At 46.3% G+C, this 18,189-nt stretch overlaps 1 protein-coding gene and 1 long non-coding RNA gene across 2 annotated transcripts in view; one reads left to right on the top strand and one right to left on the bottom strand.

The window, feature by feature from the left end:
• Positions 1 to 18,189, bottom strand: part of LOC308650944 — a 902,096-nt gene that overhangs the window by 71,514 nt on the left and 812,393 nt on the right. The gene's annotated exons all lie outside the window — the stretch shown is intronic.
• Positions 16,232 to 18,189, top strand: part of QSOX1 (quiescin sulfhydryl oxidase 1) — a 37,090-nt gene continuing 35,132 nt past the window's right edge. The window contains exon 1 of the mRNA XM_081300262.1: positions 16,232 to 16,605. Within this exon, the coding sequence (XP_081156388.1) occupies positions 16,335 to 16,605 (271 nt within the window). The 5' untranslated portion in view covers positions 16,232 to 16,334. The remainder of the gene's footprint in view (positions 16,606 to 18,189) is intronic.

The following is an 18,189-nucleotide window of genomic DNA, read 5'->3' as shown; positions in this document are numbered from 1 at the left end:
AGGAGGGACTGCTGGCCTGTTGCATCATCCCAGGACTCCCTTCCGTGAGCTCCCTGGTGACCGGAGTCTCCAGCCCTCCTCCGCCCCAGGCACAACCATGTGTCAAACAGCTGTCAAATGAGCAGTTTCTCCAGCCTTGACAGCACCATAGAAGAAGCCATTATTCCTGGACTCGTGGGTTAGCCAGAGTTGTTCACACTGTCCGGGAAGAGCAGCTCCTGCCCTCCAGGACTTATGACCCATATGTGTTAATAAGTAAAGGACACATTAGGCAACACCCCTCCAGGGCCAGGTTCACCCATTCATTCCACTAGTACCAACCGTTTCCTGGTACTCTTGGGTGCCCTCTGGATCTCAACAGAAAATAAGATGTCCAGGTCCCTGTGCTGAGAGTCAGGAGACAGTGTGCAAGCAAGCCAGTACCGAGTGGGTGGAGTGACCCGGGAAGGCTCTGGAACAGGTGCTGGGAAGCCGGGAGGGGAGCAGGAGCTCCTCAGAAAGAGGGTGGGGAAGGCCAGAGGCCCCCGTGACAGCTTGGGATTTATTGAGGTACCTGCCACCTTGGAGTGGAAGAGTGAAGTGACCAAGCTGGGTGCAGAATGGATTTTTTTTTTTTTTAACTTCACGAATTTGCATGTCATCCCTGCGCAGGGGCCGAGCTAATTTCCTCTGAATCGTTCCAGTTTTAGTGTATGTGCTGCCGAGCAAGCGCTGCAGGGTGGCTCTCAAGGGGCGAGTGTGAAGCAGACAGAGTCGGGAAGCCGTTGCTGGAGAGGCAGTGACATGGCTGGGTGAGCTGTGAAAGCAGGGGTGTGGACGGACACGGGTGTCTTCAGAGTCCGGGTCACCGGCCTGCTGTTGGGATTGGGCGGTGAGGGAAAGAGGACTTTGGCCTGGGTTCAGTGGCCCGTGTGCTGCCGACAGAGACAGGAAAGCCAGGCTGGACTGCCTCGCGATGTTTGTAGATCCAGGAAATTGGCAGCAAGAAGACAACTGCAGCCTGTGGTGCTAAAGAACCTTCCAAAAGGGGGCCTGGGAGGGTGACCGTGCCAAGGGGAAGGAGCAACCCTGAGGCAGGCTCCAGCGGGGAAGACTGCGGAGAAGGGAGGAGACCACATTATGGGCATTTAGACCTCACTGAAGAAACGTTCCTCTTGCCAGTTCTTTGGCAATGACGTGGCCATCATGCTGGCCTGAGTGAGTGGCAGAAGGCAGGTGCCTCTGGTGAAGGTCCACTGGCCCCTGTAGAGAAGCCTCCCTGGGAGGCATGAACTAATTGAGGCACTTTATCAGAGGCTGCTCCTGTCCTGATAGGTTTAGGAATTGTAAGGTATCTATCTACCACTGAGCTACCACCGCAGCCCCGGAGCTGAGGGACATTTCACCCAGGCACGGTGGGTCTCAAAAGTCTCTGTTCCCTTGCGTGCCTGGATTACCCCTGTCGCATTCAGCCTCTCCCTCCTGGACACTGCTGACCTCACCACTCCAGGTTTGCTTCTCAGACTCCCCAACAGAAGCATTAGCAAGATAAGCTACTTGTCCAGCCCTGGGTTGCTGCATGCTAAGCGCTTTGCACACACAGGTTAATCCTCAGGTGGTAGACTCCACCTTTCAGGGGAGGGAACTGAGGTTTAAAAGGCTCAGGAGCAGCAGAGAGCTCTTGAGTGACACACCTGGACTCACCTGGGTCTGTTGCCTCTCAAAGCCAAGTTATTCTTCAGAGCCTTTTGTCCTGTGTTTATTATTGTCTCCTCTCATAGAGTCCTGTCCTCAGGACTCAGTACATGTTCTGGCCTGTACAGCTGGGCCTCAGTATTTTGAGGGTAACCTCAGTTCTCAGATCGCCACATCCTAAATAAGACCCCAAGAACCCTCCACAGCAAAATTAAAGTCTTTAAACATCTCCCGTTGGTTCTCATTAGACCCAAACCCCTTAGCACAGGCTGCAAGGTCCCATACTCTGGCCGGTGTCCTTACCACACACCTACACTGTGGCCAGCATCAGGAGCACTTGGGCGGTTAAAAATGAACATGTTGGCTGGGGATGTGCTCAAGCGGTAGCGCGTTCACCAGGCATGCACGCGGCTCTGGGTTTGATCCTCAGCACCACATACAAATAAAGATGTTGTGTCCACCGAAAACTGAAAAATAAATATTAAAAAATTCTCTCTCTCTCTCTCTCTCTCCTCTCTCTCTCTCTCTCTCTCTCTCTCTCTCTCTCTCTCTCTCTCAAATAAATTAAAAAAAAAAAAAAGAACATGTGGAGCCACTATTTTCCCCAACCTCTGTCCTGGTCCCTTTGGGATGATTATTAGTGATGATAAACAACATGACTATTTACTCTTGCTAGTCACAGTTCTAAGTGTCTTACATGTTCACTTAACCCACAAATTACTACGATATGAAACAGATACTATTAGTAGACCTATTTAAGAGATGAGATGATTGAAGCCCAGTACGGGTAATTAACTTGCCCAATATCATCAGCAAGTAAGTGGTGGAGCTGGATTTGAATCCAAACGATCAGATGGAGAGCTGAAGGTTGTGTCTATCCACAGAGGCCCCCTGGCATTAGTTCTCAGGTCCTGAATTTAGGGGCTTGCTTTCTGCTGAACACAGGCTACCAAAGTCTGACTTCTAGGTGTTGCAGCAGAGAACAGAGAAAACCAAGTCTGAGGGAAATAATTGGACCAGGCCCTTCAGAGACTGTCAGTCCAGGTCAGACTGTGCAAGTGCAGGTGCAGTGCTGGTGCCGTCCCACCCCTGGAATTCCCTCCCCACCTCTGCCCAGGTAGAGCAAGGGAGGAACGTCAGCTTCAACATCCGGTCATTTAGAAATCCCCGGTGATTTCCTCCTCAGCCCCACCCACTGTAACCTCTTGCCAGAGATGGGTTTCATAATCAGTTGAAAGGAGGCTTTATTTCTCAATATGAAAAATTAAACTCTTTTCAAGGAACAGTCTATATATAGCCACTAAAAAGGACCTAACTTAAAACAATTTGCATGTCTGTGAATTTATGTGTCTGATGGGTGATGTGATTATTATTAGCAAAGGGGGAAGTGGCAGATGGCACCAGTTGCAGGTGGAAGAATTTTAAAGAGGAGTAGAGAATTTTGAAGGCGGCAGCTTGGCCTGCCACATTCCAGGTCTGCTTACATGAATCTGGCTAGGGGTATTGCAGGGAGAAGTTGCCAGTTATCCCTTCCAATTCAACTCTGCCCAGGACCCAGCACTTACCATTAGGAGTTATTTGCTCTTGTTTTGGTACCTATTCATGCTGGGGTTTTATGCGTAGGGAGAGAGACCCAGGTTTGCTGGAGATGATGGAGATGACCAATAATGGAGCCCCCAGGGAGGAGCAGTCAGAAGTCTGACTAGGAGTGGACAATCACTGGGCAGAGCCTCATCTGGGAAGGGACATGTGACCAGAACACAGAGCTCCCCAGGTACACCATGGCAAATGAACCCCGAGCCAGGCTGCCTAGGCCCACACCCTAGCTCAGACCTACCCCAACATGTGTGGGGTCTAGGGTAGGACAGAGGGAGGCCACAGCCATCTGTCTAACTATGGCATTTAGGATATCTTACTTGTCAAGCAAGCCGAGAAACTGTTAAGTAAAACATGTTTTACCCTCCTGCCTTGACACTCGTGCCTCATAATGACATGGAAGACCAGGTTTAAATTAAAAGATCTGGCACTCTGCCAAGCTCTGGGCCTGTCTGAAGGATGTTGGAATGTGGGCTCTGGCCCGTGGCCTATGAAAGCCTTGCTAGGTTGCTCTTTGAAGAGACCCTGCCCACAGTGTGGACATGAGGCCTGCATATCCAACCTCTGTTCCCACCTTTCAGAAAAGGTTTCTCGTGGCCATTGTTCAGACCCATTCAGATGGTGCCATCCACCCACAGGAAGATGACAAGACTTCATCAAGTTCAGGCAAGAGACAGACTCAGGGCCATCTGGGTTGGCAGTTCCACAGCCCCCAGTTCCAAGTGTGGCCTGGGGGACGAGGGCTCTCCCTTGGCCCTGAGGGGAAGTACACCATCTAGAAGGCTGGAGAAGGCCCCTGTCTAAAGCTTGAGGCCCAGGGCAGGAGCCCTCCTGACTGGGTCTAGGTAGGTTGTTGCTGCCACTTCCTTATTGTGAAACTTTGAACTAGTTAATTAATCTGTCTGCACCATGCTTTCCTTGTCTGTAAAATCAAGATAATTATGGTAAGGAATAACCGAGGAATAAGTGAGCTTATTCAGTATGGGTGAAGTGTCTAGAACAGTACTTGGCAAACAGTGTTACATAATGCCAGCAATTAAGTGTGATTATTATTTGGGTTTGGGCATCTTCAAAGATGTTAACAGATTGAGTGCTAAAAAAAATTCATTTCTTGACTAATGATGGACAGAAACTCTTCCTGGAGACCCAGAAAATTCTGTCCTCAGGCCAGAAACTAGAAGGGAGTGGGATAGAGGGAAGGCGGACACTCACTGCTAACCCAGTTGCTAGGCAGGTGCTTTTCTAGATTCCAGGTAAGGAGAGTGAAGAAGACAGACAAAGCCAGAATGCAGGTGATTTCTAGAAAGTGGCAATGACCCTCAGCTGACAACCTGCCAAGACACAGGACCTCAGTCCTACAACTACAGGGACTGAATTCTTCTAGCAGCCTGAATGAGCAAGGAAATGGGTTTTCCCCTATAGAGTCTCCAGATGGGATCCCAGCACTGCTAACACTGTGATTTTAGCCCAGTGAGACCCACGTTGGATTTCTGACCCACAGAACTGTGAGAGTAAATATGCATTGTTTTAAGCCTCCACATTTGTGGAAATTTGTTACTGAAGCAAAGGCCAGTGAATACATGTAGTTTCATCTCAAAGCCAAAGAAAGTGCCTCAAGGAGGAGGGGCCGTCAGTCAGGTCCCAGCTGCCTGAGGTTGAGTAAGAGGAAGGCAGATGTGAATAACCACGTGATGGGGCAACACAGAGAGTGCTGTCACCTTGAAGAGCAGTTTCAGTGGAGCGGTGAGGTCAGAAGTCACAGTGGAGCAGGGTGATTAAGTGGACATAAAGCTTTGTTATGAGAAGTGGGGGACAGAGAGAAGTTCATCCAGGGTTTCCCATTGTTTGTTTCAGTGGGAGACAGAGCATATCTGTTTGCTAAAGGAATTGATCTTGCAGGGATCATGCTGGGTTTTATTCACAGGATGGGGGTCAGGAGCAAAGTCTTGTGATGCAAGAGGGACAGGAACCCAGAGCACCGTGGAGGGGTTGGAGGGGTCGCACTGGTGGGAGGAAGGAGCTGGAGGAAGAAAAGGAAGGTGAAGGAGCCCAGGCGTGTGAGGTTCCTAGAGTGCTGGCTGAAGGAAAGAAAAGGAGCTCCTGCCTGGGGGCTTCTGTTTTGTCATCAAAATGACAAAAGTGAGTGTGTGGAAGGGCTCTGGGGAGAGCTCAAGTATGTGGGAGTTTTGAGGAGAGAAAGATATGAAATGGTTGATCTTGGGGCATGGGAGGCAGCCTGGGGACAGAAATGGAGCAATACTGCAGCTGGAAGGAAGTGGCCTTTGTTGTCTCTCTTCTCTCCATGGCTAGGACTACAAGTGGTCTGTTGGGTCCAGGTCAGGCTCTGGAGGATGTCACCTACTGGACATGTAACCCAGAGCAACTTGCTTAGCCTGCCAGAACCTCAGTGTCTTCAGCTGACTTCCTCAGGTCTGGCATGCTTGCCCCACCCACTCCCATCAAAGGTGCACGTGTGCCAGAGGGGTTCTTGAACTGTCAAGCATTGTCCTAGAGGGAGTCATGATTTTCTATGGATGGGGTCCACCCTGTAACACCGACTCAAGGAAGCTGCCGATTCCCAGAAGGCTGGAGATGAGTGCAGAGGCAGAGCATCTGTGTAGCTGGCCACAGCAGCCTCTGCATTCTAAGATCACTGCTTCCAAAGCATGAGCAATAACTTCCACCTCTGCCCAGTCCCCAGGAGGCCTGAGAAACTCCCTGTTTGAGTTTCTTCTCCCAATATCCAGACGAAGGTAACACAGATCTGCATTAGGCTCGCTCTCCCGAGGGACCTACCTCCTCCAGCCATGACATGTGCAGCTGTTACCTGGCTAGACAAAAGAAGGGGAACACAGAGCTGGATCCTGCTCCACCACTGGCTGGATGTCTGCCCTCCGGGGTTGCCCTGGACCCGGCAGTATGTCCTCCAACTTAGATTCCCTGCAAAGGCTCTCTGGTGGTTAGGTTTTGTTGTGTGGATAGTGTAGGGAAGAATTTTACAGAAACTAGATGAATAAGCCACTCTGTGATCAAAGAGAGGTAGCATTCTTCCAGTGGAAAATAGGGATTGGAGAGTTGAGTTCTTTGTCCAAGGTCTGACACAGGTCAGCTGAAGACCTGGGCATAGTCAGGTCTGTATGACTCCAGTCTGTGGTTTTTCCACCATTCAGCACTGCCTCTCTGGTCCAGCCAGCCTGCCTACTGACTAGGAAAGGGAAGAGGAGGGAAGGACCAGCACTTCCTGAATGCTGGTTTTCCAGGGCTCGTGGTCTTTCAGGATGTCGAGGGAAGGTGTCCCTCTGGGCTGAGTGTCTCTCAGCTTAATAGTGAGAGGCTGTTCCATATAAACCCCTGACACTCAGAGGTCAACAGGAAGTGGGTAAGATCTGGCTAGAAGTCATGCTGAGTTCAACATTTGATCTGGTCACTAAAGACTGAAGGACCAAGAAAGTAACACAGGAGCAGACACCATGTTCTCCTTTCCAAACACTTTCTCTCCTCTTCCCAATCCTCTAAGTCCATGAATTAATCTCATTTCTCCCCAAAATGGGAAGGAGTAGAAAAAAGAAAATTATCCAGGGATGAAAGTGCAATAGAACTCCTCCTGGCAACTTCAACTTCAGTGTTCTAACTGGGACATTGAAACGATGAAGAAATGCATGCAGACTAACTGGATATGGGACAGAAAGAGAACTAAGCACACATCCCTTCCGATATGTTTTCCCCAAACACTTGGCTTCTGTGGTTTACCACATGTTGTATTTCTTCACACATAAGCTGGCTCTGTGGCACCTGCGTGGACTTGTTACATTGTTCAATGCCAAGGTTCTCAAAAGGAGCTAGGGAGGAACAGAATATTGAGTCAGAACTTTTCTCTGACATAAAACTTTATGTTTGAATTTTAATAAATGAGAACAGAGACTGCATTGATAATATTTCTTTGTATTCATGGTGGGATCTCTGGTAGAGGTGTTGGTTCTCTTTCAAAAAAAATGTACATTTGTGTATAGCCATGGTCATATAAATTGGCACAGTACTTTGGGAAAGTACAGTGAATGTCATGAACTACAAATTGTTTTATACCTTTTGACCTAATGAAGTTTTTGAGGAAAGAAATACAAATACTAAAAATATGCATAAGTGTTTTTTGTGGGGAGAGGGTGCTGGGGTGCTCAAACCTAGGGCCTTGTGCATGCTAGGCAAGAGCTCTCCCAACCAGCCATACCCCAGCCCTTTATGTGTCTATGACAATGAAACATTGAAAGCCATTACAATATTCAATGTCTGGAAATAAGTGAGTAATCTGTTATCCATTCATACAATGAGATATTATACAACCACTATAATTAGTGGTGTGCTGAAGCCAGTACACACTAGCTTGAGAGAGTCAATGGTGAACGTTCTTCCCAAGTCCACATTCAATAATGTCATGTCAGTAGCATGAAATCAGCCATGGCTGGAGCATTAACATCAGGGAAATTGTCAAACATTACCAATTAGGGTTCGTTCCCATCCCCAGAGAGCAAGCTGTTAAACATTTTCCAGCACACCACTGGTTATAGGATACAAATTTATATGTATATTATTGTCATAATAATGCTAAAAAAGATATGCATAAATATGAGCTATAGAAGGGAATATATATAAATTATAAAAAGATTATCGTGAAAAATTTTTTCTTTTGTTATAGCTCTGTTTATTGCTATAGTCTTACTTATATAAAAACAAATTTTAAAATATTTAAAGCTGGACTTCTGCTTTTATTTTGAGCAAGTAAAATAATGTGGATTCATCTTCTTATAATCTCGGGCTGGGACTGTAGCTTAGTGGCAGAGCACTTGCTTAGCATGTGTGAGGCACTGGGTTCAGTCCTTAGTACCGCATAAAAAACTAAACAAATAAAGGCATGCTGTTCATCTACAACTATAAAAAAAAATTTTTAAAAAAGAACTATAATCTCCAAGAGTGCAGGGAATGACCTACATTAAAGAACTGCATACAGATGCTGGAGAGTTAAAAAGACATCCGGATTCCGGGGAAAATCAACACTTGGAAGAGAGAAACAATATGTAATAAAAATCCCATTGTTATAACAGTTAGTTTGAGGGCAGGATGGACTTGGCACCATGTGCAGAGTAGCTAAAACTTTGATAGAAAATCAGGTATTTTCTGTCCTGATGATCAGGGGACAAAGGTTAGGGTGCCTAAAGCCATTGGAGAATGATGACAGAACTCCAGAAAATCAAGAAGGGAATCCCAAATTTTGTGTGTAAACTCTGCCCAAATCTCTGGCTGCCTGTGAACCACACATATGTGTTGCAGATTCAAACCAGCTTGGGCTAGAGATAGAAGAAACAAACTGATTTAGAGAAGACAATGTGAGGCACAGGGAAAAGCCACCTACAAGCCAAGGAATGCCTGAGACTGACAGAGCCTGAGCTAAGAGACAGGCCTGTAACACCTTCTCCATCACAGCCCTCTGAAGGAACCCACTTGTGGCCGCCAGACTGAGGCTGTAAGTTCCTGTGGCTGAAACCACCTTGTAGGTGGTTCTTTATTACAGCAACCCTAGGAGACTACTTCAGTAAGTAAACAAGGAGAAAAAGCATTGGGACTCCGTTTCTTGACTCCTTTCAAGGTGCCACAGGGAAAGCATATGAGAAGAAAGAGTAGCATGAACAGAAGCTGCAGCAGGGACCAGCATGGCTTTACCCCTTGGGCATTATAGCAGGCGCACCCTGGCCAATGGGCTTTTCTAGATCTTAAAAGAATACCTGCAGATGGGGGTGGGAGGAGATCCACAAAATTAATATTAATAAATGTCTATTTATTTATTTATTTTTGCAACTGAATTATTTTTTAAAGGCACTTTTTGATTTTCAATTTTTTATTCTGTTATATATGACAGCAGAATGTATTACAATTCATATTACACATATAGAGCACAATTTTTCATATGTCTGGTTGTATATAAAGTATATTTACACCATTTGTGTCTTCATACATGTATTTAGGGTAATGATGTCCATCTCATTCCACCATCTTTTTTATCCCCTCCCTTCCCCTCTCACCCCTTGTCCTATCTAGAGTTTGTTTATTCCTCCCATGCTCCCCCTTCCAACCCCACTATGAATCAGACTCCTTATTTCAGAGAAAACATTCAGCATTTGGTTTTTTGGGATTGGCTAACTTCACTTAGTATTATATTCTCCAACTCCATCCATTTACCTGAAAATGCCATGGTTTTCTTCTCTTTTATTGCTGAGTAATATGCCACATTTTCTTTATCCATTCATCTAAAAAGGGCTGGGGGGCTGGAGCTGTATTTAGCTCAGTGGCAGAGCGCTTGCCTGGCAGGTGTGAGGCACTGGGTTCGATCTCTAGCACCACATTAAAAAATAAATAAATAAAACTAAACAAATAAAGCCATGCTGTCCATCTACAACTACAATTTTTTTTTAAAGGGCTGGGGATGTGGCTCAGTAGTTAAGACTCCTGGGTTCAATCCCCAGTACCAATAAATAAATAAAATAAAAATAATTACGTATAGCTACAGTAATTAAAACAATGTCATTATTGGTTTAGGGATACCAACACACCCACACTCATACACACACACACACACACACACACACACAAAATCTATTTTAATGGGATAGATCAATATTACAAAAATAGACCTATACAACATGGTAAATTGATTTTTTAAAAATCTGTAAGGTAATTCAGTTACATAAAGGTAACCTTTTCAACAACTGTTGCTAAAACAACTGTATATTTGTATGCAGAAAAATGGACTCTGACCTCTACTCTCATACACAAAAATTAACTACAAATAGATCAAAGACCTAAATGTAGAAGGTAAAACTAACAGATAAGAAAGTCTTTGTGGCCTCAAAGTAGGTAAAAATTTCTTAGGACACAAAAAGCACAAAACATAAAAGAAAAAAGCTGATAAATGTGACCTCATAAAAATGAAAAACTTTTTTTTAAGAGACACCATTAACAACAAATCAAAGAGCATTCTGCTGTTATGTATAACTGATTAGATGAACAAAGAAAAGAGATACCATTAAGAAAATAAATATGCAAGCTGTTAGCTGATAGAAAATGTTTGCTGAATATATATCTAACAAGGACTTGCATCTAGCATATATATGTATATGTGTATATGTACATATGTAAATAGAACTTTCAAGTTAGTAACAAGATAACCCAATTTTTAAAAACAAGCAAAAGATTTTAAGATACTTAACAAACAACAACAACAAAAAGATTTAAGAATAACCATGAAAGGATGTTCAACCATTAGTTATCATAAAGATACAAATTAAAACCCAGATGAGATGCCACTCCCAACCTACCAGAATGGCTAAACATTTTAAATGATTGACCACAACAAATACTGGCAAGCGTGTAATATAAGCAGGACTCTTATACAGTGTTAGAATGAGAACTTCAAGAAAAGATCTGGCAACTTCTAATATTAAATTCACACCAACCCATGACCTAGAAATTCCACCCCTGAGTATTTTTACAAGAGAAATATAGTATACTTTTATTATATAAAAATAATATATATTGTTAAAATATATACTCATATATTGTTAAAAAATGTAAAAAATATATACTTACATATTATATAAAAACGGATGTAGAGGAATAGTCATATGATAGCCCCAAACTGGACATAGTTCAGATGTCCACAGGAGAATGGATAAACTGTATATTCATGTAGTGGAATTCTGTGCAATAAAAAAGAAAAGAATTACTCTATCGGTTCCTCAAAAAATTAAACATAAAGTTACCAAATAACTCAGCAATTCTATTCCTAGGAATGTACTCAAGAGAAATGGAACTTATGTTCACACACAGCCATAGGCACACAAACTTGTATGTGAATATTCCAGCAGCATTATTCACAATAGCCAACAGCCCAAGTGCACAGCAGATGATGAATGTGTAAACGCTAGCATAGCTTTTTGAGGAACTGCAACAAGGAGAATCTCAGAAATATTATGCTGAGCAAAAATGGCTAGACATAAAAAAAGATCTAGAAGAGACAAAACTAAACTATAAAGATAAAAGGCAGGTCACTGTTTGCCTGGTGACTTGGGGAGGAAGGAAGGTGTTCCCCTCCCAGCCTCAGTTGACTGCCCACTTCCAACCTGTGTCTGCCCCCACCATACACACAGGCAGAGTACAGTTTCTGACATGGACTGACATCATTAATACCTACCTTTTCTTCAGGCCATTTCTGAGAGTGCTCTTATGAAAAGAAAACAGTTTATAAATTCTATCCTTCACAGAAATAGTGCTATACTTAAATTATATGTGTGTATGTATTTGTCACATGAGGACCGTGGTATATACTGTGTCTTGGCAGGAAATACTCTAAATGAGGACACCTACCCCAGAAGCCTAAAGTTCCCACAAAGAAATCTCACAGTATCACACTGTTGGCAAGGTCTCCAGGGAAGACTGGGCACTCGTCACTCCAGCAACTCAGCAAAGTGGCCATCTTGCCTTTGCCTTCAGGCCCCATTTGGTGATGTATAGGTTCCCAAAAGGCCCTGCTCCTGCCCCTGCCCCTGGCCAAAAATCCCAGACAACAGGCCTTGAGCTTATACCTTTTTAAAAAATGTATATTTTTGAGTTGTTGATGGACTTTATTTTATTTATTTGTATGTGGTACTGAGAATCAAACTCAGTGCCTCACACATGCTAGGCAGTCGCTCTTCCACTGAGCTACAACCCCAGCCCAAGCTTGTATCTTTGTACCTTCATTCCACTCTAAATAATTATCTTCCTTGTGTGTGGGTGGGGGTGAGGGATGCCTAGTCCCTCTGACTTGTCATAAGGTGACCTGGGGACAGGGAAGCTGTACCTGGACATGGGCTCTGTCCCAAACATTCCTTTCACAGACATCCCCTTCTCAATACTTGTTCAATGGCTATGCCATTCCCTTGCTGTGTGGCCTTAAACAAGTCCCTCTACTTTCCTGGGCTTCAGTTTCCTCTACAGATACAGAATAAAGCAATCAGACTAAGTGTGAACAGGAAAGAATGAGGAGCTGGGAAGGAACTGCATAGTTACCTTCTGCTTGCTCTCTTGGGTGGTCAAGTAGATGTCAAGCCTCCCCCGAGCCTCACCCCAGGAGAATCACAGAAGGATGTTCAGAAGTTTCTGTCTTCCACTCTTGTTTCTAAGGCCTTGAGGACCCATGTTTAGGAACTCTAGGTACTGTATTCTCCATTCTCACCTCCTCTAACCTGCCTTTCGTCTCAGACGCCACCTGCTATGGATAAAATCAGAGCACCCTCACCCTCTGCCTTTGATTGGGCTTGGCCAGTGGAGGCACTGGTGAGAGATCAGAAGACTGGAGGAGAAAGAGCTGGAAGTTATACTTTCCTGGTCCCTCCCTGCTGACCTGTGCTTCTGGCAGCAATGGCATTTTGTGGTTACAGCTCTAGCTGGGTGGCCCTCTTTGCTCCAGTTCTCATTGGTTTTCATTGGTTCCCTTCCTCTTTCTCCTCTGGTCTGGAAATGCTAAAAGGACTTTTTGCTGTTGCCAGTACCCAGGTCAGTTCCCTTTATCCTGCACATGCCTCTAATTATCCTTCCATCAAACCCCTTTCAGTAAACCCTTTGAAGCATTCTCTTTCCTGCCACACTGATACCAACTCCACTTCTTTTCCAACTTTGAGAATTAGGATTCTAACTGTTCCCAGCTAAGAAAAGTGCTATGGTTAAGGTATGGTTTGTATTCAAAGCTTCGTGTGTTGAAATTTAACCCCCAATCAATATATGGTGTTGGAGTGGAGCCTTTGGAAGGTGATGGGAATTAGATAAGATCATTAGGGTGGAGCCCCCATGATTGAATCCTGGTACGTTTATAAGAGGGAGAGGGACCAGAAAAGATATGCAGACATGCTTCCTGTCTCTCTCCATGTGATGCCCTGTGCCACCTCAGGACTCTGCCAGCAAGAAGGCCATCACCAGATGTGGCCCCTGGATCTTGGACCTCTGTAACCAAGAGCCAAAATAGACCTTTTCTTTATATCTTACCCAGTCTATGGCACTGTGTTATTAGCAACAACCAAAAAAGGATTTTTTTTTTTTAAGTTTCGTCTGGAAGACTCAGAAGACAGTGCCTTGTCTGTTGCTGGGTGCTTTCCTCCAGAGGCACCCCCACCCAAGGCTCTTTCTTTGTGCAAATGAGTAAGCAAGTCATCTAATACTCTGATACCTGGTGACATATTTTACCAAATATTCCTCTGTTGCTCATCCCAATTATCTGTATTTATGTACACACTGCATTCCTCTTACCATCTATCTTATTTTTCTGGGGTGGCAGATTTCCAAAGTCCCTCTCTTATTCATGCATCACACATGGATGATTCAGAAGTGGGAAAGTCAACAGGGTTCCTGCCACCTCAGTCTCATCTGTAAAATGGGATAACATCAACCTCATAGAGTCAGCGAGAGGACTAAATGAGTAACATCTGTAGTGCTTACAGTGGCAGGTGCAAAGTATTGGCTAAGGCTGTTATTCTCTCACCAGAATCATCTTGGCTGGCTTTCCTAAGATTTGTGTGTAGTAAAGGAGAAAAGAGGGCCTGGGTAGGAATTTGTACTTTTCCTCTTCTGTTCCCAAAGCTTTCCTTAGCACCCCATCCCCTTCTCCACACTCATTACTTGTAGATTTCCTTTTTGTCACTCCTTCAATCCAAGAGGCTGAGATTCTTCTGCAAATTCTAGCCCAATGGTTTTGTTGGCCCTGGGAGCCTGGAGTTTCCAAGAAACCCCATATACCACAGAAAGTGGGTATTACTCTAGGCCACCAGTTGGCTTGCTCTTATCTGTTTAAGCTTCCTTTCAGGACTGTTTGAATAAAGGCTTCCAAGACTTTAAAAAGTTAAAAATCCCTGATGAAGTATTAAAACTTCAGAATTTACAGCGCTTCATTCTAATCTTCTTTGGTTCTTCCACCAAGGAACTTTCTCTACTCCATTCAAATAGTCTGTGTTATTTTACATTTCTGATGCTCTGATAGAGACATGTGAACAAGCAAATCTTTGTGTACTTATCTGGTATCTTTCCAAGGTACTCAGCCTGTTCAGGAGATAGTTTCCTTAATTTTAGGCCCCCAGGGAAGCAACTACAACACCGTTTAACAAGAGTCATTCAAAGGTACTTTTCACTGGCACCTGATCCCAGCTCCTGCATTACTTCCAAATCCTAGAATATAAAGTTACTAGTTACTCAATGACCTTGGGCCAGGCCTGGTCCCAGTGGCTGCTAGGAACAAGCTGTACAGGGACTAAGTCCTGGGGAGGAAGCTGGAGAACCTGGCAACTGCAATTGGCTTGAGGAGTTGGAGAGGTACAAACACTCCAAATGTTATAATTTTTAAAAATTGAGGTAAGAGGAACCCCTTGGGGTGATTCGTTCCCCTTCTATCAATGCCACTCTCTATAGGGCAAAAAGCCCATGGGCCAAGGGTATGCACACACCCAAAGCTCCTGTCCCTCACCCCTCCTTAGAGCATACTATAGGTACCTGAGGCCCTAAAACTCATTGCCTCTATAGCCCACAGGCCAGCATCAGGAAAACAGCCTGCATTGGCCTTTTCCCAAGGTCTAGCTTCTTAAAGCAAAGAGTAGACAAGGAGGGGTTCGTTGTGGGAGGTGTGGGTGAAGCTCAGATATACAAACAGGATGTTCTAGGTGTGAACAGAAGTCCCCTTGAAGTATGTAAGAGCCGAATGCAAAGGAGAGAAGGAAGGTTGAAGGTCAGAAACTAGTTACCCCCAAAGCCACCATATCAAGTGTACATCTCAGAAGAGTCCAAGAAATCTAAACTTTTATTTGGCTTTCCAGATTATTTGCAAAGTATGTATGTCAAGATAAAAGGATAGAAATTTTACATAAGTTGAGTTTGGTTTATAGGTTTTAAATGTGTAGACATATAATATGTAGGTCTCTATTTGTAATACTGACTCAGTTCCTGCAAATGTTAAGGGTGGGCCTTGACCACTCTAAAATGGCACCTCCTTTGTCACTCCATTCTTTCCCAATAGTGTATTTCCTCATTGCATTTGTCATCATCGGACCTTCATTGACTTGCGATTCATCTCTTTATCCCCAGTGTACTGTAAGTTCCACGCCCCGAGAGTCTCTTCTGCTCCAGGCCTTATTCTTGGCACCAAGACGGCACTCATAAACGTGGAAGAGATGAACAGTAAATCTAGTCTCAGGGCTTAAGGGTGAGGTGGGCAACCAGCAGACAGGGAAAGGTCTCTAGCGACAACCCTGAGGGGCACCTGCTCTTCTCAAAAACTCACAATAAATCCACTGACCACGCAAACCCCTGGCACTCAGGAACACTGTTTAGAGCTCCCGTTACTTGTGAAGGAGCAGCTGAGTGTGGGGAGGGCTGAGCGGGGTGAAGGGACGGGCGCGGAGTTCCAGGGCAATGGGCCAGCGCAGCGCGGGGAGCCCCGGGGTGTGGGGGCATCTGACCCCTGCGGGGTCAAACACTCGGAGACCGTCCGATTGCGTGGCCCTCTTACCCCCCAACTACTTCGAATTAGCTACGTCACACTGCTTGTTGGGAGACCCACAACTTTCCAGGAACCGAATAAATCGGCACCATCCATTCCAACGGAGTCCTCTTCCGTCGGTACGGGGGCCGGGAGAGGCCAAATGACCTCCGAGCCCCCGCCGCGACCCCAACTCCGGGCTTCTACTAGACGGGCACCTACTCCTTTCCTCTGGGGATGGGGCTCCTAGGGCCGGCCTGCGCTTCTCGCCTCCTCGGACCTGAGGCGGGAAGCGGGCTCGCGCCGCTCTGAGGCCTCGGCAGCTAGCCAGGACCACGCTCAGCGCCGGGCCGGCCAGCAGGGGAAGCCCCAGTGGCGCGCCGGGTCTCGGGGCGGGGCCTGAGGGCCGGGGGCGGGGCCAAGTGGCTCCGCCTCGAGGGTGGAGGTCCGAGGTGCCGCGGCGCAGTCCGACAGCGACTGGTCGCAAACTTGGGTGCTGTGGTGGGCGCCGCCGCTGAGGATGAAGAGGTGCGGCCGCCGCTCGGGGCCGCCGCCGCAGTTGCTGCTGCTGCTGCTGCCGCCGATGCTGCTCGCGGTGCCCGGCGCTGGCGCGGCCCGGCTCTCGGCGCTCTACTCGTCCTCCGACCCGCTGACGCTGCTGCAGGCGGACACGGTGCGCGGCGCCGTCCTCAACTCCCGCGGCGCCTGGGTGGTGGAGTTCTTCGCCTCCTGGTGCGGCCACTGCATCGCCTTCGCCCCGACGTGGAAGGCGCTGGCCAACGACGTTAAGGGTGAGAGGCCGGGGCCGCCCCCCACCTGCCGGCCGAGGGCCCTCCCTTGAGCGCGTTCCCGCCTTCCCACCCCCGGCCCGCCGCGCCCTCCCTGCCGGTAGCACGCACGCCCGCCCGCACTTGAACATCCTTCAAGCGCTTTTTTGTGCTTTTCCTCTGGGCCCACATCCGGAGCTTCTCTCCCTCTTCGCGCCTGCGGCCCCCCACCTCTGCTCGCCGCCATCGTCCTCTGCCAGGTTGCTGCCCCCATCCCTGCGAGAGGGGCTCGCTTTTGTTCCTCCTCGTGCTTCTCTGACACTTCTTCCAGTCCAGCCCGCGGCAGCCCCCTTCCCCTCGCCCCAGGACCCCTGTCACCTTCCTGCCAATTCCTACCTGTCCTGGACCTGTGCTGGGGAGAAAAGGGAACTGACCTTCACTCTGCCGCCCCACCACCGTCCTCCACCCCTTCAGCTAGTTGACACAGTTGGTACATAGACTTCCTTTCTCGTGATTATCTTTTGAGTGGGGGTCTTCACTAGGGAGTTTTTCTGTCTCTGTTCCAGGCCTCTCCTGATCTGCTGCCTCCTGCTCCTTAGCTTTAGGGCCACATCCACATCTCTCTTCCTCTTGACCAAGGACCCTCTCAGACCCTTAGGTTTTAATCCCATGAACCCAGAGGTCTGAATGGTTTGGGTTTGGTTCTTATTCTATGTTCCATTCACTGGCCTGGGCACTTTTCCCTAATTTCAAGACACAATCGGTTGTGAAACCCACCATTCCTTTAACAACAGCCTGAGGAATGGGTGAATAAGAAAATGACTAAATGGCCAGGCAAGGTGGATCACACCTGTAATCCAAGCGGCCCTGGAGGCTGATACAGGAGGATCTCGAGTTTAAAGCCAGCCTCAGCAACTTAACTAGGCACTAAGAAACTTAGTGAGACCCTATCTCCAAATAAAATATTTTACAAATGGGCTAGGGATGTGGCTCAGTGGTTAAGTATTCCTATTTCAATCCCCAGTACCAAAAAAAAAAAAGAAAAAAGAAAGACAGAAACAATTAAATGTATAGAGATTTTAAGATGAACTCTATTAAAATATGTTAGAATGTTTAAAAACTTAAGACTTAGAGTTGAGGAAATATGATAATAATAGTAATTAATATTTGCTGAGTGTTTATACACCAGGCACCTTACTAAGTAATGAACATATATTGTCTCATAGTTTCCTTTCTCCAATTTGATGATTCCTGTAGGCCAGGCATTATGGCACAGGTTGTAATCCCAGCAAATCCAGAGGCTGAGGCTGGACAATGGCATATTCAAAGCCAGTCTCCGCAACTTTGTGGGATCCTGTCTCAAAAGTATAAAAATGTCTGGGAATATAGTTCAGTGGTAGACTGCCTCTGGATTCAGTCCCCATTACTGCAAAATAATAATAAGTAAAGATTCCTGTAGTATCACACATCTGCCTAAACCAGATAGTAGGTTTGGGGTGGGGGCAGGAATGGCGTAGTGATGGTGATTTGTTTCTGATTTGCCACCTCTGACTGGAGCTACTTCCTGATTGTGGTGTAGGGTATTATCGGGGTTCCTTCCTTGAAGTG

The sequence above is a fragment of the Spermophilus citellus genome, assembly GCF_964194105.1.
Source record: "Spermophilus citellus genome assembly, chromosome: 6".
NCBI lineage: Eukaryota > Metazoa > Chordata > Mammalia > Rodentia > Sciuridae > Spermophilus > Spermophilus citellus.
The sequence above is the reverse complement of the archived record's forward strand: the minus strand, read 5'-3'. Positions and strand labels throughout refer to the sequence as shown.